Source organism: Diplotaxodon limnothrissa, linkage group LG14 (genome assembly GCF_057381915.1).
Source record: "Diplotaxodon limnothrissa isolate DT_005_m linkage group LG14, D_limnothrissa_male_GT1.1, whole genome shotgun sequence".
Lineage (NCBI taxonomy): Eukaryota > Metazoa > Chordata > Actinopteri > Cichliformes > Cichlidae > Diplotaxodon > Diplotaxodon limnothrissa.
This window is the reverse complement of record NC_140609.1, coordinates 40,776,236-40,802,145: the sequence shown is the minus strand read 5'-3', so window position 1 is coordinate 40,802,145 and position 25,910 is coordinate 40,776,236. Positions and strand designations below refer to the sequence as shown.

General features: G+C 44.0%; 1 protein-coding gene across 1 annotated transcript; it reads left to right on the top strand.

The window, feature by feature from the left end:
• Positions 1-15,203: 15,203 nt before the first annotated feature.
• On the top strand, positions 15,204-19,164 carry gmnc (geminin coiled-coil domain containing). The gene is made up of 4 exons (XM_085371636.1): positions 15,204-15,336; positions 16,745-16,830; positions 17,395-17,511; positions 18,217-19,164. Exons 1-4 carry the CDS (start codon positions 15,204-15,206, stop codon positions 19,162-19,164), a joined length of 1,284 nt encoding a protein of 427 aa, XP_085227762.1.
• The last annotated feature ends 6,746 nt before the right edge of the window (positions 19,165-25,910 follow it).

Below are 25,910 nucleotides of genomic sequence, written 5' to 3'. Positions count from 1 at the left end.
TCGCCGGACCACCACGCTCCCAAGGCATGCTGGGAAAGCAGCAGAGGTCTGTTTTCTTTGTGCTGATTGGCTGGCTGCTTGCCTTTGTTTTTATACCGACTAATGAGCCAATCACACGGCTCACTGACACACGCGGGGTGACAAGCGTGATGAGAAGCAGCTGGTGAAGAAGCAGTACCTCAAGTGTGTGCCTGTCCTCCAGGTGGCGCCAGAGGAGGCGCTCGGGGTCGTTCATCGTGTCCTTCAGGACTGAAGAAGATGCTGTGAATTACTTTTATTGTCATCTGTCGTTTATCTTTGCTTTCTACATCATTGTGGAGCCCTTAGTGCACAGTGAGGATTAAATGATGTAAGATGGTTCATTTTGTGGTTGTTTTTTGTGATTTCTCAACTGTTAATTATAATTTTTTGTCTCTTTGTGATGTTTTTGGTTCTTTTATGTCTCTGTGGGATTTGATTGGCTGATGCTGCATCAGTTTGTTTTCATTTTCTGCCCTTTGGACCATTTTCTATGTGTTTGCAGATATTTTAAACCACTTTGTGGCGATTTTGATGCTGCTTTTGGTTGTTTTGTGTGTTTGTTTGTGTTTGTGGGTATTTTGTGTCAGTTTGTGCACACTGAAGCTGACATTCTGACTCTGTGCGTGTTTCCAACCCGGCAGAGGCTGAGGTGAAACAAAAACTGTGGTCAGTCAGAAGGAGGAAACACTTTAGTGTAAAAGGCTCCTCCAGTGTTAACCCGTCACCCCACAGCTGTAGTTCCTCCTGTGGCCACAAGGTGGAGGTATATTAAAGCAGCTTTTATGTCTCTCGGTTGTTTCATAGCATCTTCTGTCTTTTTTCTCTAATTTTATATTATTTGACGTCATTTTGGCGCTTTTGCTTCTGCTTTTGTCACTTCTGGTCATCCTTTAAAGTTTTGTGATTTCACATCATTTTACGGTCTTTTCGTGTGTGTAATTACATCTGTTTTTGGACAGTTTTTGGAGGTAATTTCACGTGACTTTGTGTCCATTTCACTTTTGTCTTGGGGGAATTTCATCGCTCTTTGAGGTCATTTTGTTATTTTGTGTCCACATGTTGCATCTTTTTGGCCAACTGTTTGTCATCTCACATCATGTTCTGACCTGAAGTGACATTTATGACATTTACAATAAAGGACCTTTATGTATTTATTGTTGTGCAATTTTACATCAGTTTGTGGCTTTTGATTTCTTTTTGTTTGTTCTGATCGTGATTTTGTTGTTTTTTCATCACATTTTAATAACTGCATTGAAAGTTTTGACATGCTTTTGTAATTTTACATCCTTTGTGCACATTGTTATGTTTGGTTTGTGTTGTTTTTGTCAAGGTTTTTTGTTTACTTGTTGTGTTAATTAAAAAAACAAAAGATCCCTGAAGAAGAAACATAGATGTAAAAACTTTCTGGTTTGTGTTGAATGAAACTTTGATGCTCAGTGTGAGCTGAATCCCTGCAGTGTGTCTCAGGTGCAGACCCTCGCTGTCTCCAGGTGAGTGTGCTGTACTTCTGTCTCTCGGTGTCTTCGCCGTCTGCTCTGATTATGAAGCTGCTAAAATCTTGTTTTTTTTTTATCTGAAGTTCACTGAGTTTGTGTTTTTTACATAAAATGATTCTTTGAAGCACAAAAGCTTTGATTTGATTAACTTGGGTTCACTGACCCTTTAAGTGATGCAACTTTTTGAGTCTCTCTTTGAACCCTAATTGGCTGCTGCAGAGTGAAGGAGGTAAACAACAAGTAAACAGTGTGTGTGTGTGTGTGTGTGTGTGTGTGTGTGTGTGTGTGTGTGTGTGTTTTATTGGCAGGTACCTGAGGACCTGATTGATGCCAGCGGCCCCCCGCGACAGCAAAACTGTGGCAGCAGCGCTCTGATTGGTGGGCTCTTCCCTGGTCTGTGCGTGCTCATTGGGGACGCTCTGGCCTGTGTCCATCGCTACAGTGTGAACACACACACAGACACACACTCACACACACAGACACACACACACACACATATCTGTCTGCCCTTCTGAGGACCGACACTGAAGGCTGATGAACTCCTAACAAATATTTACACAAATCTCTGATTTTTAAACCAGTTTTAAAAATGTTTCAAAGAAAAACTTCTTTCTAAATGTTCTTCTAAATATATGTTTTGAGTAATGCTTTCAAAACCTTCCTTCCTTCGTTTCCTTGTTTCTTTTTGTCTTTTTCTTTCCTTCCTTCCTTCCATCCTTTCTCTGCTCCTTCGTCCCTTGAGTCCTGTCTTCTTTTTGTAAATGACACTCTGTGAGGTGGGGAAGCTGTTTTATGGTGACTCTGTCGTGACTGCAGGTTTCAGACGTTTGCTCTACATTTCCGACCAGGAAGTTTCATCCATCTTTTATATACAGTCTGTGATGATGACATCATCCTCCTTGTGGCGTTCGTAGATGTCGTTCAGTCGCTGCTCCATTTTTAAAGTCTGCACGTTTGTGTTCTTTGAACGCTGCAGCCACGCGTCCTCTCACACCAGCTGTTACGTATCACCAAACTCCACCCACCTCCAGTGTTAGACACACAGTGGAGTAACACATTAAACGTTGTTGTGCATTCTCTGAATAGCTCGATTTTCTTTCTTTTGCTGCTACTACTACTACGGTTGCCATGAGGACCGGCGTTGTTGGCTCGCCGGTTGCCCCTTCAGGCTTGGCTGCTGTTCAGACACTCAGTGTTTGGTTTAGAGACACAACAGCCACCGGCAGCCCCGCTCTCGGCCCTTTCTGCTCATGTTTGGGTGCTTTTGTGGTGGCGGTGGCTACACTCGTCTTTCAGAGGAGTGTTTGTGTTTAAAAGAAGGTTTTCAGGTTTACAAACCTCCTGTCACATTTTTAAGCCCAGCAGTTTGTCCTTAGGTGACACCAGAGATCGGAGGCTTCGCACTCTGACGGATGGACGAAGGAGATCAAATAAGTTTGAAGAAACACAACGACAGCATGAATTCTGGTTCTCAGTCCAAAACTACTCGGGCATCAAATTATTTAAAGGATTTTCTTTATTTTTAATGTGAAGAAGAAAAACAAAGACTTCAAAACTGACCGAAACATCTACATCCTCATAGCAGGGTGAGGACGGCGTCACTGCTTCCCCGTTAACCTCGAGCTGGTCTCAGCTCACCTGTTCAGGGTTAGGAGAGTGAAAACACCTCACTGTGTCAGTGTCTTCTTTGGTTTTCAGTATTTACTGCTGTGCTGTCATGTCTGTCAATTTTAAATCTGAACTAAGATTCCAACAGGAAACTTGTGGAAGATGAATCCTGGTGAATCCTGTCTTCATAAACTGGTGTTTGCAAACTTTAAGGCCTTCGTGAACTCGATGTGTGCTGCAGACGTTAACAACCTGAGACACTCGGAGCTGTTTTGGGGACATTAGCCGCTGTGTTAAATCGAGCCGTATTAGCACAGAGCTCTAATATGGAAGTAATGAAAAGCTGCGTGCTCAGATTTTAGATGTAGAGGCGTTAGTTTGCTGGATTCCTGTTGGGATTAAACCAGATTAGTTTGGGGAGTGGAACGAACAACAGACCGACAGCAGTCCGTGAGTCCGACCTGCTGCTGTTTGACTGAAATATCAAAAACCTTCAGCTTTTATGGGCTGATGACGGTTTTACTGAGGAAAACTGCACCGAATGCTTCACGACGTTCTCTTTTTGTTTGTATCATTTTGTGTCTCAGTATTATATTTATGTATAAAGGAACAGTTTGCAAAAACAGTTTCCACCTCTGTCGGTGCGTTTGGGGAACTCATGCTTCTGAGGAAATACGTGGATTGAAGATACGGCTCCACGAGGAGGCATATTTGGTGGTCCAGTGGTTTATTACTATCTCCGCTGCTTTGGTAACTGGAACATCATAGGGACCGTTAGCATAGATCGTGACAGTTTATGATTTATGAAACTGAACACTGTTAATGTTATCAATGTTAGCACTGATTAGTAGGTTTACAATGGAAGACACGTAGACAAATGATCAGTTTCAAACATGTCAGTTGTTAACATTACATCAGCTGTAGTTGCTTCTTATATAAACGTTTAATCACCCTGCTGTGTATCGTCATGAGAGGATTGGCCGTGTGGATGCTGCATGTGGCTTGGAGCAAAAAAAACATGCACAAAACGGCACAGTTTAAATGTTAAAGGTTGCGTTTGCAGCTTTGGTCACTGTTTTAACTGTAATTTAAAGTAAAGCTGAGATATTTGACTTGAAAAGATAGAAAACGGATCCAAACCAGTTCCCAGGTGTACATTGCAAGTCTAAACTAAAAAGCTTCCATTGGCCACGATGAGGAAACGTACTGTAGATGTGCAAAAGTCTGCACTGACTAACATCCAGCCATGAAATGGGTGTAAATTCTTGGGTTCTCCAATAGTGTAGAAAAGAGCATCTTCTTCCTGTATTTAGTTTGTTGCTCTCCAACACATCCAGCCAATCAGTGGACGGAACATTCTCACGTGGTTTGCAGTTTGGCTTTTTGATTGGCTTGGAGTTCACCTGGATTTTCCTCTGTGTGAACAGAACCCAAACTACGAGACAAAGCTACGTTTAGAATAGAATAGAATAGAATCGCAGTTTATTGTGATTGTCATGTACATCGAAATGATGGGTGCTCCACACCAACTGTGCAGGAATAAATGACAAACAGGAGCACTTAGCACTTAGTTCCTCCTACACCGGGCGGCGCATCGGGCAGCTAGTGATCTCCATCGATGTCAGTCAGCAGCGACTGCTTCAGCTTCGTCCCAGACAATGTCGACAGTTCTCAGATCGTCCATGAATGTTCGACGCCATGTGGTAGCAAATTCTCAGGATTCGCCACAGGCCACGTTGTTGAAGCACGTTCAGGTGTTGAATAATTGCACTTGTTGAGCGCCAGGTTTCACTAGCGTAAAATGCAGTAGCGAAGACGATAGAGTTCAGTAGTCTGATCTTGACCCTAACATTCAGGGTTAGGTTGGAGACGTCGCAGGACACCAACTGCCTTCCCTACTCTGGCGTCGACATCCCGATCAGAGACCCCGTCATTCGAGATGATGCTGCCAAGATATGTAAAATTCTCCACCTCTTCAGCACGTTGCTGGTTGGTTGTTGGGACCGGCTCTGCCATTGCCGGTCCCAAGCCCGGATGAGAAAGGAGGAGGGTTGAGTGTGGGGCTAGCAACCCCACCCTGTAAAAACTCCAACTGCTACGGAAACAGCAAGTGACAAACAGGAGAAATATGTATAATTAGGAGGAACATATAAAAACTATACAAACTCATCAACTGATTTGGGCGGGGTGATTCGATTAGCAGATTAGTCGACCAAACCCTGTTTGAGTGTGAGGCATGATTTCCAAACCTGCTGCTATGGGTTGCACATAGCTCAGTAGCCTAACTCTAACTCTTAGAAGGAATTTTTCAATATGAATAATTTCACTGGAAATATTCAATTCAGTAAGTTTCTAAATAACAGTGGCATCATTTAACCATCTATTAACCTCTTCATTTCAAAGATTTACTAAATATAATGTAACAACTTGAAAATTTGAATTCATTTTTTCAAAGTGAGGAAGTTAAACTGTTGAAACTAAAATCTGAAATTTCTCAGAACAGTTTGAGCTTTTTTTGCTTTTCTGTCTCCACTAAACGGAGACACATTTGAATGGTTCTGTGATCGTCTCCAGTGTTTAGAGAACAAACAGCATCGTGTTACAGCGATTCAGTTACACCACCTGAAACTGACTGACAACATACAGGTTTGCCTCACTTACAGGAGGATCAAATCTCCCCTCCTTTCAGCAACAGGAAGAACACTTTGTACAAACGTTTAACACGCTTCAGTAGTGGCACACTTTCATTCACACACTCAAACACTTGCTGACCTCTTCTAATCAGCTCGCTCATACAGACGGCCAATCAGAGGGACTGCTGGTGCTGATGTCACCAGGTGTGTTGGTATATTGTTCTGAATGAGGGATCGGCACGCTGCCTGGGTGACACCTGACTCCTCTGTGCTGTTAGTGGTGTTTGGAACAAAAGCTGTCATTTTGACCTGTTTTTATTGCAGGTTGTTGAAATAAATGTGAAAAAACATCATCAAAGATAAATCGCAGATGGTCAAGACAAACATTACTGCGGGGTGATGTGCTGTCATGGCTCTTTATTCTTCTGAAACATAAATATGCTCTTATAGAAGATGATATCATCACTGAAAGTATGCTTTGTGTAGGAACCCTCACTTTCTATCTTTAGATGATTGATTTGATTGAAGGAAATTCTTTATTTTTCAACAAACCTTTAAGGAAGAGAATATGAGATGTTTTACCTCGAGCTGGTGCACAGGAATAACGTGAAGTAGAGTCATTCTGCATTGTGGGTCTGCTTAAACAGAAAGCAGACCCACAATGCAGAATCAGAGGTTGGAGTTAATAAACATAAACTAACCTTGATGACCCCTTTTTTTACCTCGGTGTACACACACACACACACACACACACACACACACACACACACACACACACACACACACACACACACACACACACACACGTAATTGGAAAAATGGAAACATCAGGGAACACAGCTGGAACTAAAAAATGTAAAGATTTTAAATGAGGTATTAAATAAGATCAGATCTGGTGAAAACCTTCATATATACAAAGATCATCAGCATAAACAGATTTTGAATGTATTATAGTGAAACATGGAACCACCATGACCTCCACCTGCATCCTCCTGCTTCAATCAATCCTTTAAAGCACAGGTGTTGAACTCCAGGCCTCGAGGTCCGGTGTCCTGCAGGGTTTAGATGTGTCCTTGATCCATCACAGCTGATTTAAACGGCTAAATGACCTCCTCAACATGTCCTGAAGTTCTCCAGAGGCCTGGAAATGAGCTGATCATGTGATTCAGGTGTGCTGACCCACGGTGAGATCTAAAACCTGCAGGAAGCCTGGAGTTGGACACCCCTGCTTTAAAGGATGCAAACTTAATTTAGTTTAAAAACCCTGTTTCAAAAACGCTGCGCTGAATGTGAACAAAACTGCAACTTTACTTACAATAGAACATGAAAACATATCAGAAGCCTTTCAGACATTCAAACATTTTTGCTGCCCTTGAATTCAAAATGAGAGCACATTTTCCAAAAAACTGTAAAATGTCTTGATTTAAACATGTGATATATTTTCTGTCGTATTGTGAAATATTGGTTTATCAAGTTTACAGCGTGCATTCTTTTTCTGTGTTTTAGACAGCCTTCCAAATTTGTTGAATTTGACTTGCACAGCTCAAAAGCACTTTATGGATTAAGATAAACATCTGAAAGGTATGACATGATGCCTTCTGCTGTTCTGCAGAGACTACAGGCTGAATGTGTCCCTTAAACAAGTTGTGCTGTGTCCAGACCTGTGAGCGTCACTGAGGTTATTGATTGGTTGACTCCATTACTAACATAATAAGCGAACTTGTGTTAGAGAGGCATCGAAGCACGTGAAGCAGAGACGTCTCAACCGTTTAGATTTGAGCTGTTTCAGGTGATGTTACCGTCTATTCGCACACAAAGTGATTTTCATGTGTTAAAGACATTTGATTGCCAACCTGTCAGACTGATAAACTGATGTAATATGAGAACATGTTGCTTTCATGCAGGAGGTGAAGCAGCTGGTTGGTCCGCCTCAGAGATCAGAACCATGGGCGATCGAGGTTAGACGCCTGGAGGTGTTTCTCTCTCTCACAGGGCTTTAATTGGCCCTGAGCTGCCAGCAGGGCGCCATTGTGCACGTAAAAGAAGCTTAGCAGCACGAGGCCGGCAGCCAGCGACACACACACATACAGAGCTGTGTGTGTGTGTGATGGCCGGGTGTGATGTGTGTGTGTGTGTGTGTGTGATATCATGCATGCATGAATGTGTGTGTGTAACGAGGATATTACATGTCCTGTGTGTCCATGTTTGTGTTTTGAGGGGGGTAGTTAATGTGTGTGTGTGTCTTCAGCTTATCTCCACAGGAGACACTCAGGTTTAACAGGCAGGTTAACACACACACACACACACACACACACACACACACACACACACACACACACACACACACAGAGATTGATTTCTTTCCTCTCATGCAGCCATAAACGTGACCTCGAGCAGCGCGTTGGCCGTATTTCGTCCTGCTTGGACGACAGTCTCGTCTTTTTGCATCGCTCTTGTTCTTTCGAGCGGACTCGAGTCTCTGACACTCTTCAGTGGTCATTCACGGCCTCTGCAGCTCGCTATCAGTGCTGTTCACGTGCAGCTCATCTTTAAGTTTACAGCTCGTGGTCAGTTTGGACCTTATAAAAACTGCACTTGGGATTCTCCCTAACCCTCGTTCCAGAACAGCTGCAGTTCTTCTTGGACTTGGACTCAGTGTGACTGTTGCATGGAGGTTTTCAGGCTTTCATGCCTCCTGCAGCTCGTGCTCAGACATTCTCATTCCTGTGTGGTGTACAGCACAGACTCTGTGGTTTACGGGGACGTATGAGGGTCTGTGGTTGACGAGTGAAGGTTGTTATTGGTGTGGGAGTGTTGAAATGTGGTTTACGGTTCCCCGATTGTGGTCATGTCGATGGTTACCGTCTTGGGTGGGTTCACCGGCTTCTCCTGGATCCAGTTAAAACTTTTCTGAGTGAAGCAGCAGATTGTTTAATCACAGCGAGGTCAGATTCGGGTGCACCTGAGGTGGAGGTGGCGTCCAGCAGAGAACAGGCTGCTGGCAGTCAGGCAGCCGCCGCTGTTGTCCAACAAATCCTGCCGCCCGGCCCACTGTTATTAGGATCCCAGCAGGGAGGAGGAGTAAGGAGGCGGGTGGGCGGGATTTAACATCTGTCCCACTGAACCTGTGTGAGACCACCAGGTAGCCCACCTGTAGCCCTCCATACTGCCCTGCAGAGGGGTAATTATCAGCTAACTGCTGCCGCCACCGGAGACAGGTTGAAGGTGTTAAAAGCAGCAGACATTAAAACACGTGAGCTTTTCTTCACAGCCACACGTACACACACACACACACACACACACACACACACACACACACACACACACACACACACACACACACACACACGTACACAAACACACACATCCTTCGTTCCTATGACTGAATACAGCCGACGTGAATCTGTCTAAAATCACATAAGTGTAAAATATTCAGTGTTTGCAGACGTCATCGTGACTCATGAATTATTTTATGTATTTCACTTTGTGTCTCTTCTTTTTTCCTCTTTGTAATTTTTTGAGTTTTTATGTTTTTGTTTTACATTTGTAGTTTTTTAGTTTTTTGTGCACCTTTGTTGTTGTCGAGTTGTGTATTTTTTTAAATTCAAACGCTCCGGTGTTCCAGGACTGAAGCTGAAGATCAGGTGCTGATGAAGAGGTTAACATGCATATTGTTAAAACACAAACAGCACTTGTTGCCTGGACCCTCACTGCTCTCATTAAAGACTCAAATAAATTTACACTGAACTGATGATGAAGCCGCACAGGAACCCATGTCAGAGTTTCAGTGCCTGGCTCAAAGACACTTCAGCAGACACCAAACTAAACCAGCTGGCTTCGGTGGGTCAGTAATCCTCCGACCTGCTGCCTGTCGGACGCGTGCTGGTGAGCTACGGCAGCCCGGAGGCTCCGTGTAATTGGCAGAGGGTGTCCTGATCCAGCGGCTGTGAATGAGAGCTCAGCACGAAGGCCGGCTGCAACGGAGACACTTCAAAGAGGAGCTGAGAGGGCGACCTGCTGACCCACACTCCCAAACACACACACACACACACACACACACTCACACACACTCACACACACGCACACACACACACGCACACGCACACACAGCGCTGCTGACTTTAACGAACCTCTGACTTTTCCTCTGGTGCTACCACAAGGTGGATGTTTGAAGTTTCCATAGAAACCGTTGAACCACAGTTGTGATGAGCTCTCATCAGTGCGGAGGTCATCACAGAAAGATGCGATGCCACGATGTGTCATGATTATTAAAAATACAACGTTGATATTAATAAAGAGCAACTAAAGGAGCAGACACGAAAACTACAAACTAACCATCAACCCTGAGCTCGCGCAGACAATAAAAGATCATCTGATCCTCAGAAGGTCTTAAAATTACGTAACCCAAACCTCCGATGAACTACAACACACGACATATTACACCCTGTAATTATTCATTCAGCATGAGCTGAACCAAGAGTCCATCCTTACTCCATGAAGCTCAGAGGGGACACATACAACCTTTGAATTTCTTCCTCAAAAGTGGCCTAGAAGTCCAACCCACTGCCCGCTGTGCCACAGAGCCACACATGTTTGACAGCAGCAGGCTTGTACAGCGGTTGAGGGGTGAGGATTTCGGCTCCTCACAGTCACTGAGTGGACCACAAACTCCTCCGTATACCAGTGTGAGGCCATCTGTCCCACAGCTGATGACCCAAGCACAGCAGATCTGCACCAGAACGACTGAAAAAGAAAAGAATCAAAGTGCTGCAGAGCTCAGAGAGCTGTGCATGGACGAATGCCGCAAACCTCGATGAACCGAAGCAATGCTGTGAAGAGGAGTGGACCAGACTTCCTCCAGTGATGTCAGAGACCGATATAGTCAGACGCATCTCTGTTAATAAATGCTGAAATGATGGGCTGTCTTTGTTTGTATTTGAGTCGTTTCAGTGCTTGAGCTGATAGTTCCCCGGTGAGGGAAGAACATCCCAGCAGTATCTGAAGCTGTGATGGTGGATTTGGAACAGGTTTGTCACAATGTCCAACTCCTGGATCCAGATCCATTTTTTTCCAGACCCCACCTGTGATGCAACTCAATCCATAAATTTGGAGTTAATCTGACTGTCCTGTCTGTACTGGCTGCTCGTTTCACTTCAGCTTTTATTGGTTTAGTTTTGATCAGTTTCAGTGTTATTTTAAGTCATTATTATATTTTAATGGTATTTTTCAGATGTCAGTAAATAAAATGACCAGAGCCTCAGCAGGTAAGCAACAATTATATAACACAACAGTTTTAGTTCTGCTTCTACTTTTTATTCTTAATTCAGTGAATAAAATGTTTGTCACGCCTAGTTTTAGTTTTAGGTTTTTCATTCATTCTGGGAAACTTTGAAATCTTAACTCTTAAGCTCCTTTAACTGCCTCCTCCATGAGTGTGCTGAACCTGCCCTCTCCTGCAGGCTCGGCATATGGCCACTGTGTTCACACTGCTGCTATTTGATGAGCAGCAGGTCTGCTGGTGGAGCTCATTAACCCCCCAGCCTCCACCCCATCTACAAGTGCTTAACCAGCCACAAAAGCTGATGGGGAAAGTCATTTTTAATGGTTTAGCGGTCTCACAGCAGGGGTGGGGGAACAGATTTGTCCCTCAGCTGGTGGTGAAGAGCTGCCTGACGCTCATCGGAAGCCTGATCTTGACTTTCAAGACCAGAGTAAACGATCTGAGCCTGAGAGCCATTGCTGCAGCCGACCTCTGACCTCTGACCCAGCAGAGAGCTCAAATGTCGCTGCATAATCTGCTGTATTGTACTCAAATAAAAATAAATCATGTATCTCCCCGCACCTCCTCTTTTTTTCCTCCTCCCTTTCTTCTTCGTCCCTCTTCCTCCGTTAATGTGTCACCTCGCTGGAATGTCGGTCTGTGAATTAGACTCCTAATTGTTGCTGCAGTTTAACAGACCTGCTGTCAGACTGCAGATTAACTCGTGTGTGTGTGTGTGTGTGTGTGTGTGTGTGCCTAAATGCACTGAGCTGCTGCCGTGTGATTGGCTAATGAAAGGTTTGTCCTGAGGAGACCAGGTGAACAGGTGTACCTAATACCTAAAACCTGATCCATTCATCCATTTTCATTCCAACTCCATCAACCACATCTGAAAACATCTCTTCCCTCCCATCGCTCGCCTCCACGGCAGGAGCAGAAGTCTTAGTTATCCAGGACTGCTTAAAGACTGGGCCTTATGAGTGTCAAACATCAGGCCCAGGGCCAGAACCGGCCCAGCAGAGACTCCAATGCGACCATCTGGACGACATTTTTAAAATATGAAAGAGCGCAAACAGTTTGGACTTCCAACTTTTAATTTTCATGATTTTTGTCCTGCTGAGAACAACCCCCGTACTCCCATTCACACCCCACCAAAGTAATGAGTAATAAACAATTAACGGACTGAAAGCTTCTCACCTTTTCTCTCTGGTCCCACTGCGACACTTTTACTACAGAAAAACACATTTTTTGTAATTTTACACATTTATAGCGCAAATCTGGCTGAGATTGTTTTCCTTTACTACAGCTGTGTTTCTTTAACATGTAGAAAATCTGACCCAGAGCCTTGTGTTTGACACCCCTACAGTATCACATAATGGTGTTTGCAGTCTGCCCACTGATCCTGTCACGTGTGGCTCTTTTCTGAATATTCCACAAAGTGCACTGAGCCCGCTTTCGCCTGAATGAATGAACTCAGAACTGGAGTTTTTCCGCGCCGTGCCTGCAGGGGGGACCCTCAGCTCCGTCCCGACAGCTGACTGCACAGACGGATCTGCACACGCACACCTGTCTGTGTGAGAGCTGCAGTCGGCTGCAGTCTGGCCGGACCCTCAACCGGGCATCGCGACATTTCAGCCCGTCACCGCTTCTTTCGGGACCCGAGCGAGAGTCCGCTGAGCTTTACGCGCAACACGCACTCCGAAAACCCGGGAAGACTTCTGCGCCCCGCGGCTCTCCTGCGCTCTGAGCCTCTGCAGGTAGAAAACACGATGAACACGCAGCTGCTTTAAAGTGTGGACTTTTTTAACGCAGGCAGGTGCAGTGAGAGGCGCAGACCGCAGCGGAGTTTTAAAATAGATTTTAAAAGGTTTTATTAAACAGGTTTATTTAAAAGGTTTGGGGGGAGCTTTGGACACAGCTTCATATCTGTGCGGTTAAAATGATTGTGCTTACTGAGAAAGGTGCAGTTATTTTAATCCAGTGTTCAGTTTTGTAACTATCCATTCTTATGCCGGTACTTTACACATTTAATGATTATAAGAGTTACAGTCAGGGGCGTTTCCAGGGCTTTTAAAAATGAGGGAGCCCACAGGAAGTGGGAATCTTTAATCAGAAATGTAAAAAAAGACTTATGAGTTGATTTTCATGCACTCATTCAGATGGATTACAAAGACTTTAAATACAGTGTTGTGTTAAATAAGAGTTTTACAAAGTAGTGAGAGTATTTTGACTAAAGTAACCCCCCCACCCCCCCACCCCCCATGGTTAGAGTCCATTTTCCCCTGAATTGTCTGAATTAAGAGATTCAAAGGGACACGGGGGAGTCTCCGGGCGTTTTTAAATGGGGTGGCACAAAAACCAAAACAACACAGTGGTGGGATTTCTGTTAAGCAACGGTTCTGCATGTAGAACATTAAATCTAATCAAATCTATAAGAAGCAGATCTCTGATGTTTTTTGAAGAGTTTCTGTGTAAAATATCTGAGCTCTATGATGCATGGCACACACTCAGTTAATATTTTACAAGGTTTTTGTTATATCTATGTTTTTTTAAATTATTATTATGAATCAGATCTGAATATGTTCAGAATGACAGTCATTCTGAACATATTCAGTAAAAGGACTAGATGCATTATCAGGGATTGTAACATCTCGTCCTTTTACTGAATATGTTCAGATTGAACATCATGGCAGTCAGTGTACATGCAGTTAAAAAAGTAACAGAACATTAATGTATAAATGAAGTTAACCTTATATACATTAATTTTTACAGAGCCCCGCAGGGGACATGGGAGAAAAAAAAATTAAGACGGACTTTGCGAGATCTCGCAAAAGTTGAATTCCAACAATGGCGGCAGTTGTAATTTTACTCTTTCTGGGTCACAAAATACACTTTTAAGATATTTTGAGGCGTGAATGTAGCTGTGTAAACGTCAGATACCTGCTCGGTTTACAAGACATCACATATTTGCAAAAGTGCTCCGATGTTTTCGGAGATCTGACACCCACTAGCTCGAAGCTAACGGGAGGTCGAGACCTACTACAGCCGGGAGGAACACCGCTCTCCCGGCACATCGTGCCTCGACCTCCTGGTCGGCTTCGAGCTGGCGGCCTCCGAAGAATGCGGCTAAAACTTTTGTGAGATCTCACAAAACTTTTGCGAGATCCCGAGTTTGTTTTGCGAGATCTCGCAAAAGTCCGTCTTAATTTTTTTTCTCCCATGTCCCTTGCGGGGCTCCGTAAATTTTAGTAAAACATTACTGTGATATTTCAGAACTTAACTTTTTTAATTGCTTTCTATCCACAAGTAGCACACATGCTTGACAGGATGACAGGATTTACATATTTACATTTTGGGGGGGGATTATGGGTGATGGGGTAATAATTAAAGTGGACACTCTGGTTTGCAGAAGCGCTTTCAAAGGAAATAAACCATGAAGAAGGTTGTGATGGCTGCAAGAATATTAAAAACATGCACAGCATTGGGTGAAATATCTTCTAGTCCCTGCTGAACTGCCCCCAAAATTTAACGCTAAATATCAGATGATTTAGTTCCAGGTTAACTAAATCCAATTTATAAAGCTCCAATACTTGGATTTTATTTTAAAATGTTGTATTAAATTCATTTTAAGTGCAGAATGAGCTAAAAAACAAAACAAAAAAAGAACAACTAATTGGAGTGTGTGCACTTTTCCCATTGTGCATTGCTGCAGGCAGTAGTTTTACTGCTCCTGTTTTGTGATCTGTGACCTGTAGGGGCATTTGTTGGCTCTATTTTTCATGGTGAGGAGAAAAGATGTCTTCTTTTCTGTAAGAGTAGCCACACTACTTTAGGTACATTTTTTATTCTCAAAAACAGCCTTGCAGTTTCTGCAGTCCCTCTTGTTGCCTGTAGGGGGCAGACAGCATCACTGAATAAATGTTGTACAGATATCTCAGTGTTCAGGTGTCCATATACTTTTGCGTTCTGAAGTGTTGATCATCACCATATCAACACTAGTCTGAACCTCAAACAACTCTTTGAAACCGTGAGCCAAAGTGTGGAGCAGCTAACGTGTCCCCACAAGGATTAAACAGCCCCCACAAAGATAGATACACAAGTATAAAAACACACTCCCTCCCTCCCTTCATTTGTTTCTCTGTAGGGATTCCCCGTCCTTCTCCATTTCTTCACCATCACCATCTCATGCTCCAGGCCCTGGCTCTCGGCCCAGACACTGTTGACTGTTCCATGGAAACCCTGGCCTCTGTTTGGGTCCATGACCCCGTTGACCTCAGCGACCTCGGAGAGCAGCGTGACGAGTCATCGCCCGAATGGGGTGAGTCCAACTAACAGCATCAGATAGTAACAGTTAGTGAGAGGCCGAGGATGCAGAAGGCAGCTGTACTCTGCTGACTGCGATGTATTCTTCATGGAAGGAATTATTCTACATTTCTATAAATGCCACATTCAGCAGAGTGAGAATCAGCGAGCTGGAGGATCATTCATCAAACACAAGAAGCTCCCGGCATGTTCAACATGAGCGATCTGTCTCAGCTCTCTTTGCTGCAGATGGAAACATCCAGAACAGTTTATATTAAGATTCATCTTTTAATTTTCTCAGGCTCTTCTTTCTCCAAGAGTCCAATTTGTCAAGAATGCCCTGCCCTGGTTTCTCCACACTGCAGCTCCTCTAACGACCACTAGATGCTGCTGATGTGAAATCAGAGCCTCAAGACCAAAAACCAAGGGCTTTATAACCATCCACGCATTGTTGTGAAGACTTTTAATAACAATTAAAGGAAGTTTCAATGTGGTAGAAGTGAAACCAGTACTGATGAAATGGAAGAAACCTGCATTCTTACTAATGGCCAGCAGGGGGCAGCTCCTCTGGTTTAAATAGAAGTGTCATTATATAGAAGTCTCCATCCATCCATCCATCTTCATCCGCTTTATCCGAGGTCGGGTCGCGGGGGCAGCAGCCTAAGCAAAGAGGCCCAGACCTCCCTCTAGAAGTCTATGAGGATAAAAGCCTTCTGCTCATTTATGGTCGCGGCAGTTGGTTTCAAGTCCTTTTAAATCCAACGTGTTTTAAATTAGGGTCACATTAGAGTCAGCTCAAAGTGAGCCATGGTTTACCATGCGAATGAAAGGTCAGCCCCGCCCCTCACCTGTCACATCTGGTTTCAAAAAGCTAAGATAGCGGCAGCTAACACATGAATTATACTTCTGTGTCAGAATTACGCCGTAATTAACCGGAACCTTCTATGTAACCTGATGTGCACCTCCAGAGAAATGTAACTAGACGTCGGGTCGGTGCATACCACAAAGACTTGAATGTCGTGCAAGGTTGTGGTGTAGGAGAAAAATGAGTTTCTGGTTACGTCAGTTAGGACCCAGATTTCCTGCAGAAGTCTAAATCAAGCTATCAGTCCTCAGTTTGAGGATTTAAAATTGGACCTCAGCAACTAATGGGTGGTCTCACAGGTGGAAGCCTCTGGGCCTGAAACATTAAGACAAATCTATTTATTTGGTTATGTGGACACAAGTTTCAAAAGAACCAAATCTCTAATGCTCAGCTGGAGGTTGCTCCAATCTTGAGCATACACTCCTGTGTTAAAATGTAATAAAAAGCCTACTCTGACTTTGAGAGCATGGTTTTGAATCCAGAACTTCAGCCGGGCAAATAGTCTGACTAAATCCTCCACTGCCACCAGTTTAAAGTCTGCTGTGTGTCTTCCTCTCAGAGTCTCATTGTGTCTTTGACTCCACGCCTCCGGCTGCTCTGATGTGGACGGAAGATCTCTCTCCTCACCTCCAGAGAAACAAACAGGTACCAACAGGTTCTCACATTTAATTTATTATTGTTTTAGTGCACACGAACTACAGTTAGCTCAGCAGCTGAGGTTAAACATGGAGTGCAAAAGACACAACCTGACCCTCAACGTATAGCAGTTCCTTTTTGTCCTTTTTGAGTAAGCTACTGTAACACTTCTTATTTCAGCTGGTACACTGTGAACGTAAACATCTAGCACGTCTAACTGACAGCAATATTTGTTAGAGAGCATGCACAGGGTCAGAAATGAGTCCATCAGAGGGACAGCTCAGAGTCAGAGAGGCTGAGATGGTTTGGACATGTGCAGAGGAGGGACAGAGGATGATGAAGATAGAGCTGCCAGGCAGGAGGAGAAGAGGAAGACCTCAGAGGAGGTTCATGGATGTAGTGAACAAGGACAATGCAGAGGGTTGGTGTGACGGAGGCAGATGATCCGCTGTGTATTCAGTAAACCGTAACACATTTCAAAAGAACCGGTCGATGTGTGCCACTGAACCTCTGCAGTTCATATACCCGCGTCCTTATAATCTGCATTGCTGTGATGTGATTGTATCCTTCCAGCTCCAGGACACTCTGCTGCAGAGGGAGGAGGAGCTGGCCAGGCTGCAGGAGGAGAACAACAAGCTCAGAGCATTCCTCAATTCCTCCTTTGTGAGAAACCTGGAACAAAAGGCAAAGGTCCGTGCAGCATCAGACGCACTGACAGCAATAAGACAGAAATAAACCAGCAGTCTAAACAAAGACACTCAGATCTTCATCTACTGAGCTGAGAGTCATAAAGACATATTTCACGTGTCCTGGGTGTGCCCGGGGGATTCTCCTTGTTAGTCATAGCCCCCCAAAAAGAGAAAAAATAACTTGCCTAGGAGAAACTAGTTAGACGCCCAAACCACTTTAGCTGCCTCCTTTCGATGTGGATGCTCTAGTCTTCCAAATGGCCGACCTCCTCACCTTATATCTAAGGCTGAACTGCTTGTAACGCCTATCTTGTGGTCGTAGTTGAAGGTAGGAACTATTCAGTAAACTACCAGGTATGCCCTCAGCCTCAGCTCTCACGTTAACACAAAAACTGGTATGGGTCCACATCACTGCTGACTTCATACCAACCCTATCAGCCTTCAGATCCATCGTCACCCTGTAGCTCTAACATGAATATGTTTTGTACAGAAGTAGAAAAATTATGTAAAACAAATTATGCCAACTGAAACATTCAGACACTGTTAATGAAACCATTGATCACTAATCCTGGAGACATCTCAAGTCTTTCAAAGTTCACTTTTATATCAGTCCAAAATGTCTTTTGCTCTATCAAAGCATTAAATGTTTTCCACCGATAAAGAAGATAATAACACACTGCTGTTATTCTGTCCTTGTTTCTTATAGAAACTAACTGCTGATGGGAGGAGGAAGCTGAAGAGAAGCCTGGCTTGCTTTGACAGTTTCTGTGGGGATCAGCGAGCGCCCCCCCAACAAATCAGCAAAAGAGTCTGCAGGAACCTCACTGCCCAGTTCTGCTCGGAGTCTTTAGAGACATCTGCTTGCTCAGAACCAAACCTGGACCTCTGGGTCCTTCGAACTCTGGGACTGAAGGATCGGGACACCATCGATACATCCGAGGAGTCCTCCTCTGAGTGGAGCCTCAGGAGTTTGGTTTACGATACTGCCGTCAATCCATCCTCATTCCCAGAATGCAATCCCAACTCTTCTTTCGGCCCTCCTGTCATCATATCCACAGATACTTCAGTCCACAGTTACTGTCAAAGAGCAACACATGGAACCAGCTGTAGGTACAGTGCTGCTGAATGCCAAGAAGCAAACTGTGAAAATCCTCCTGAGTCAGCTTCAAACTGCCCAGACGACTTCACTGCCACTCGAGTGAGCACACATTACGAGTTTCCTGAAGCCACGACCAGGACCTACAGCGCCCCGTCTGCTGAGACCTGTTCTCTCACTGCCTTCAGTCAAGTCCAGACTTTGGAGGGAAATCCTGCTGACCATCACTCTTACTGGTCTTCACTACAAGAAACCCAGACACCATCACAAGACACGATCCAGTTCAACCCACCAGCGGAAAGAGGCTTCCCCACCCCCGTGTTGCCTTCAGGTGCAGACCAACCCAGGAGTTCTGCTAGTGGCTTCATTCCAACGAGCCCATGTCATCCTCCGGCAGCACCACATACGCCTCGCAACCGGACAGATTTGGCATTCAGCATGTCCCTCAGTCCGTCCAGCAGCGTCAAGACCCACAGCTTCCCCCAGGGACAGGCCTTTGTCAGAAAGGACGTGGAGGGCCGGTGGAACTTTACCTGGGTTCCCAGACAAGAACCGTAGGAAACCAGATGGTCCTTACTCTGAAAGACAATCAAAAGCCTCACGTTGTCTTACTGCATAAACATCTCAGGCTGATCCTTTAGAACAGCAAGTTCAAGTGGACTCACTATGGCTTTTAGACAATGTTCTGGACTGAGTATCAAAAAATGCCTTGAAGGACCCTAAGATTAATCTTGAAGACCACACGGACAGATGTTTAAACAGCTCAGAGACCTTTGTCCTATGACAGCTTGAAGGAAACACCTCTTTAAGTCGCCTTTATGATGCCTATATTAATGACGGTTACTTGATTGCATTCTGTTTACTCAATAATCCAAAAGCTAAGAGTACAGTAGCAACTGGAAAAGAAAAACACGAGCCTGAGCAACCAAACCATTTTATTAAGTATAGATCTAATAAAAAAACATAATCTTAACTTAATGAAACATTCAAATTAACAAAACTGCCTAAAATAACACCTGTATGCGTTTAGTCTGTATTTGAAACTGCCACATAAAAATAATAGTACTGAAACTTTTGCTGCTTTGAGTCTGTATTTTCTACATACATATATGTGTATCACATGAACGTCAGTGAGGGACCAGAGCCATTATGACCAGATGACAAGTTCATTTCTGAAATCTTGTTGGCTCCTGCGAGTTAGCTGAGGACCTACTGACTATGGTTCAAGAGGGACTTTTAAATGGACCACGGCATTGGAAATGTGCTGAAGCCAACATTAAGCCCTGGGGCTGGAAATTAAGCCAAATCCAAAGTGCCCAAAACTGCAGTTCCTCTAATGTCCACCAGAGGCTCCAAAACTGAGGCAGTGGTAATAAAAACTGAGAGAGGCCGACAGTGATCACTGACTGTTTTTAGGGGCTTGTTCAGATTCAATAGAACAACATACAAAGCATTAAAACATGTTATAAACACAACAACGTTAATAAACACAGAGCAGTATTCATACGTCATCACTTAAAGACTGTCATGTTAAAATGTCCAACATTACAGCAGAAATAAACATTATAATTCCCTCGAAGCACAGGCAGACGCAAGTGGTTTTCTGTCACTGGTTTATTTGAAGACTTCTCTCCAAAGCCACCGTGAAAACTATACAGCATTAACAAAATAAAACTCAGCGTAAGACACAGCAGTAAAAACACTGTACAACAAACACTATAAATAAATACCTTGTTGGCTGCATGCTGCAAAAAGGGAATTAGCCGCCGTTCTTCTGAGGTTTCCTTTAACCGTTTAACCGTGTGTAGTTAAAGTCCACTTAACATGTCTTTCAATAAAAACCATCCTTTCTGCGCGCTTACAGGTGTTTTTCTTCGTTCTACCCAAAGAGGAAACTAGCGCAACTTGTAAGCGAACTTGACTTTCAAAATAAAAGCACCAAAACGTTGACTACAAAAAACAAACAAAGTAATGTACAGCTTAAACAATTTACAATCATGACATGGATCTTGACAAGATAAAAAAAATAATCCAAATTATATACAATGTCATCATGCCAACAGTTACAAACATGTTCACAGTTGTGCACAAACTTGTCACCTGGTCATATTTCACAACTGGTAAAGGTTACTGTTGTAAAGGAGTGTATTTCACCCCAAACCACCATCCTTTTCAAACTCTACCCCACTAGACTTTGGTGCCTTAAAAGAACCAGCGGGTGGAAATAAAAGTAAAAGCAAGTAAAAGTAAAACTACTCTGAATCAAAAAACAAAACCAAGTTCAAACACTAATTAGGACGATTGCCATCATCCCTCCAACCTTCTCGCAGTGTTTAACATAAGAGTCATTGGGGTCTGATTCACTTTCTGAGTCAGCTTTAAATGATCACTAAAACAAATCACTGCTGTTTTAAACTTGGGGTTTAAAAAAACAACAGAAAAAGTTCGTTTTTATGGTTCACAGTGGATGGTGTTAACCATATTTCACATGTTTTCCATACTGGTGTGTTTTTAGGAACATTCTACCAATAAATTCAGCAAAAGTTTTTCAATGATCGCTGAAATTACAATTGATTCAAATGTGCCCAAAGCTGTTGTTGTTTATGTTATCATGTAGCTGTTTTGTTTTCAAATGCAAAGTTTTACTTTAAAATCTCATTTTTCTACCATATCTATAAAAATGTGTCTGATAACACCGTCTGCCTACATGTGAGTCCAATTAACATGAAATTGTTTTCATATTATTTGGAAAAACATTTTCTTAACCCATGGTTTAAACTATCAGATATGTTTACATGTGAAAGCATTATCCAACGTAAAAATAAAATGTGCTTCATTTCTAAGTGTTGGACTCTAAATGTCAAACATGTCAAACAGCAAACACAGTTATTTATTAGAAGGTGTGTGGGCCAAACTAAAGCTTTTTATGAGCTTTATTTTTCCATTTAGGATGTCAGGGCACAGATTTGGCCCATAGCGTAGTCTGACCCCAACATCAGCTGACATTAGCTCAGTCGCCACAAAAGCTCATTTCCTTGGAGGTGTTTGGTTCCGAACCAAAGACGTGGACACTTTAGAGGTTCAAATCTCAGAGATTATCTGTCCAAGAGTTTGTTCACTGAGACACTCCACAAGCTGTTTTCACCCAGACAACCACCGAGAGACGCCTGCCTTTCAATTCAATTCAGTTTTATTTATACACCAACTCACAACAACAGTCACCTCAAGGCGTTTTATACTATAACCCTACAATAATACAAACAGAGAAAAAACCAACAATCATATGACCCCCTATGAGCAAACACTTTGGCGACAGTGGGAAGGAAAAACTCCCTTTTAACAGGAAGAAACCTCCAGCAGAACCAGGCTCAGGGAGGGGCGGGGCCATCTGCTGTGATTGGTTGGGGTGAGAGAAGGAAGACAGGATAAAGACATGCTGTGGAAGAGAGACAGGGGCTGTATCCCAATTCAGGGTCTGCAGCCTTAAAGGCCGCATTTTAAGGCCGATTACGTCACAGCGACGCGACGAAGGCTGTCCCAATTCGAAGGCTGCTCGAAATGCAGCCCTCAAATGCGTCCTTCATTTCCCTGAACTTTAAGGCTGTGGCGGTGCAGACTTCGTGGCCCAACATATCCTAGAATGCATAGCGCGGCGGTGGGTGTGGATAATTTTGCCGAAAAAAAAACGGCGGATGAGGGGCGCCCAAAGAGTAATTTAGTAAACTAAGTGCTGAATATTATGTCACTTATTTATGTGCAAATGTTTAATAACTAAGAACATTAAAACATTACTGTTGGCCACATGTTGGCAAAGTCATGTGACATCAGTGACGTTTGTACTAACTTGGTTTTAAAGCCTTTACTTTAAAATATACGCCGTTCAATAGCTGACCTTAATCTTACAGAGAATGATCAAAGCTCATGTAGAAACAAACAAACAAATGAACAAACGATTTTCTCCTTCATTTCTGTCAAACAAAGCTGTATGACACGTTTCCAGCTGTTAGTATCATGGTTGCTAGGCAACCTGGGCAGCGCAACGGAGGCTAGACCGTCCCATTTCACAAGCCTCACACTTCCGGCCTTAGCGGTCTTTAAGTACGCGGCCCTTGAGGATCTTGAGGCTGCAGACCCTGAATTGGGATACAGCCAGAGATTAATAACAAGAGAAGTCTACTAACACATAGTGAGTGAAGAAGAAACACCCAGTGCATCATGGGAATAAGCAGCCTAAGTCTATTGCAGCATAACTAAGGGAGGATTCAGGGTCACCTGCTCCAGCTCTAACTATCCGGTTGTTAAGTGATGACGCGACGAATCCTACTTCCGGGTCTAAAGTAGTCTGTGTTTAATATGGCTTTTGTGTTGTTAACATGTTTAATGTTTTGTATTTTCTTCTATTTGATCTCAAAAAGCTCCTAAAACAGTCAGTGATCACTGTTGACCTCCCTCGGCTTTTATTACCACTAATCATTTATTTAAGCTCAGTTTTTAAAACCTTAGGATGTAACTACAGCCCAGCCCATGCTGCAGTATATGAATGACTAACCTCATATGTGGATGGATTATCTCAGTTGTTCTCCTGGCTGAAGTTTGGTCCTTTTACAGCATCCTGCCATGCGATTACATTTGTTCCTGACCACCGAGAACACTCACGTTAACTTTTATCGAGTGGAAAAAAAGTTAGCTTGTTTATATTATGCTAACATAGCTGTGTCGCTAGCGGTCACGTAGCACATCATTATATACCAGGTAGCTCAACTTCAGTAACCCTACAAACGTCACTGCTGTTTAGTTTCCTGTCTTCATTTATGTTGGAAGTGATAGCAGAGCTGTACGTTTGAATTTGTTTCCAAAACCCCGCAGTCAGGACATGCTATATTGTATTTAGATAGAAGCTAGCGAGCTAACTCCCTGCTAACTTCTAACTGCGTTAAATGTCATAAATTCCGTTTTCATGGATGCCTGGATGTTAAACTCAATTGTTACACCTGGTAGAGCAGAACGCTGATCATTTTATTAAAGATGAAAGACTTTAGACAGTTTTTAACTCTCAGTAATGCCACAGTGATCGTTTGATATATGGACCTGCAGCAGAGTTTAGACCCAGACACGGCTAGTGACGTCAGACTGAACAACCGGATATGCTTTACCAAAAGGAAAGTTTGAGGCCTAATCTTGAAAGTAGAGATAGTGTCTGTCTCCTGAATCCAAACTTCCCTGTCCTGTGTTGAGGACAGCAGAGCCTCATCACATGCAGACCTGAAAGGACAGCAGAGGGTGTCCACATACTTTTGGTCACGCGGGCGTCTCCTGCACTCCTGGAAACACTAAAAACATTGGAGTGATGCTGTATTCAGATGTAGCAGGTGTGATGAGTTTTCAGGAAGCTTTCTGATTCGAGGCACGCTAAGAATTAAAGTTTTGTGAGTTTGCTCTTCGTCTGTTACCAGTTAAACCAGTCTGACCGTCCTCCTCCTCGCCCTCACCTCCCTCTCTTCTCAGGAACAAAAGGAGGCCTGCGACTCCCCAGAGACGCCCCCCTCACATCCTCCTCCACCCCGATCCGCCCACGCAGGTAAAGATGATGGGTTTTACTTTCTCCCTGGGGGTTCTCAACATGGGGTCCTGGCCCTGCCACGGGTCCCCTGAGAGCGAAGCAGGACCGAGGGAAAGATGGGAGCGAGCAGTGTCCGTGGCGGGCCGACCGAGGAGGGTATCGCTAATGAGAAGGTTAAGACCGGCTGCAGATGTCCGACAGATTGGAGGCTCTTTTAGGGCTGGAGGGACCCGGAATCTGGCAGGAATGTGAAAGGAGGGTCGCTCTGGATCACAGACTCTGAGTGTCGGCCAGGGAGAGGGGTCATTAAAGAGGGCGGCCGGCTGAAACTCGATCCACGCCGGCTTACCCGGGAAACAACCCGACAGCTTGGCTCGCCTCAGATTGCTGCAGCTAATGAGTCGACACATTTCACACAGGTAAGCTTTCTCAGCTCGCCACTTGTTTCAGTTTCTGGACGGAGGACCTGAGCTCAGGTTTCTGGGGTTTTTCATCTTCTACACCCACTAAACCTCCACCTGCCCTCCGCAGCAACACTCAGCGTCACTGAGCCACTGAGCTGCAGCAGCTACAACTACACACTGACACCTGAACAAGTGCTTTACATCAGTTAAGCTGCGATGAAATAAAGGCACGAAGAACCTTTTCAAAGTCTCTGAAGCATCAGTCAGGTCACACAGCCTTACGTGTTCAGTCTTTGTCTAATATTACTGTAATGAACTTTAACCTTTAACATGCGAACTGAGGCCTGCACGGTCTGAACTCAGGGTTGGACGTCCACTCCTGGGAAGACTGCAGCTTTGTGCACACACGGAGAGGAACTCTGTGTTCAGTATCTGGCCTGAGGAGCAGCCAGGGATCGAACCTCCTGAGCTGCAGCCAGTGTTTCACAGTGTTTCAGCATTTTGCCTCAGTTTATGTTAAACAGATAATGACACAGTGTAGTATCTCATGTGTTTTAGTGCATTTTTATTCACCTGATTTAAAGACCTGCTAACTACAGTTATGTTCAGATACATAAAACCAGAGCAGAGCCAGAGCTGTACATCCAGGCTAAAAGTGAAGGACAGTCCCAGTTTCCTGCTGATGCACAGCGCTGCATGCACACAAGAACAACACGATTCAGTGTATGAGTGCCATAAGAATAACAGAGAGACTTTTAATTAGAAATTCATTTGGAATATGAATCTGCAGGCGACGTTAACCTCCTGTTTAAACACAACAATTAATGAAGGAAGAGTGGCGAGATAAAGAACGCCTGCACACACTGCTCTGGACTGTGTGTGTGTGTTTAAACGATATCGATTCTTCTCTAACAGTAATTAGCTGATTGATGAGGGAGCTTCACAGTCAGGACTGCACACACACACACACACACACACACACACACACACACACACACACACACACGGTGACAGACTGACCGAGCACCCGCCGTGTTGTCGCGCTAATTGCTTTTAGGTAATGCGTCATGTATAAGTGTATGGATGATGCTGACCTCTGACCTCTGGATGGAGTGATCAGTGAGAGAGAAAACCTGATGAGATGTGATGAGAGTCCTGCCGCTGCGTCGGGTTAATGTGCGTTTAGAGAACAATGAGGAAGTGAAGGGCGAGTGGACACGCCGAGGATCAAACAGCCAGCCAGGAGAAAATAGATGAAAAAATAGAAATGAAAATTAAGACTTCACAGTCGCCTCTGTTGGTGCACAGCGAGCGTTTTCATTGGTTTATCATGGGTTTAT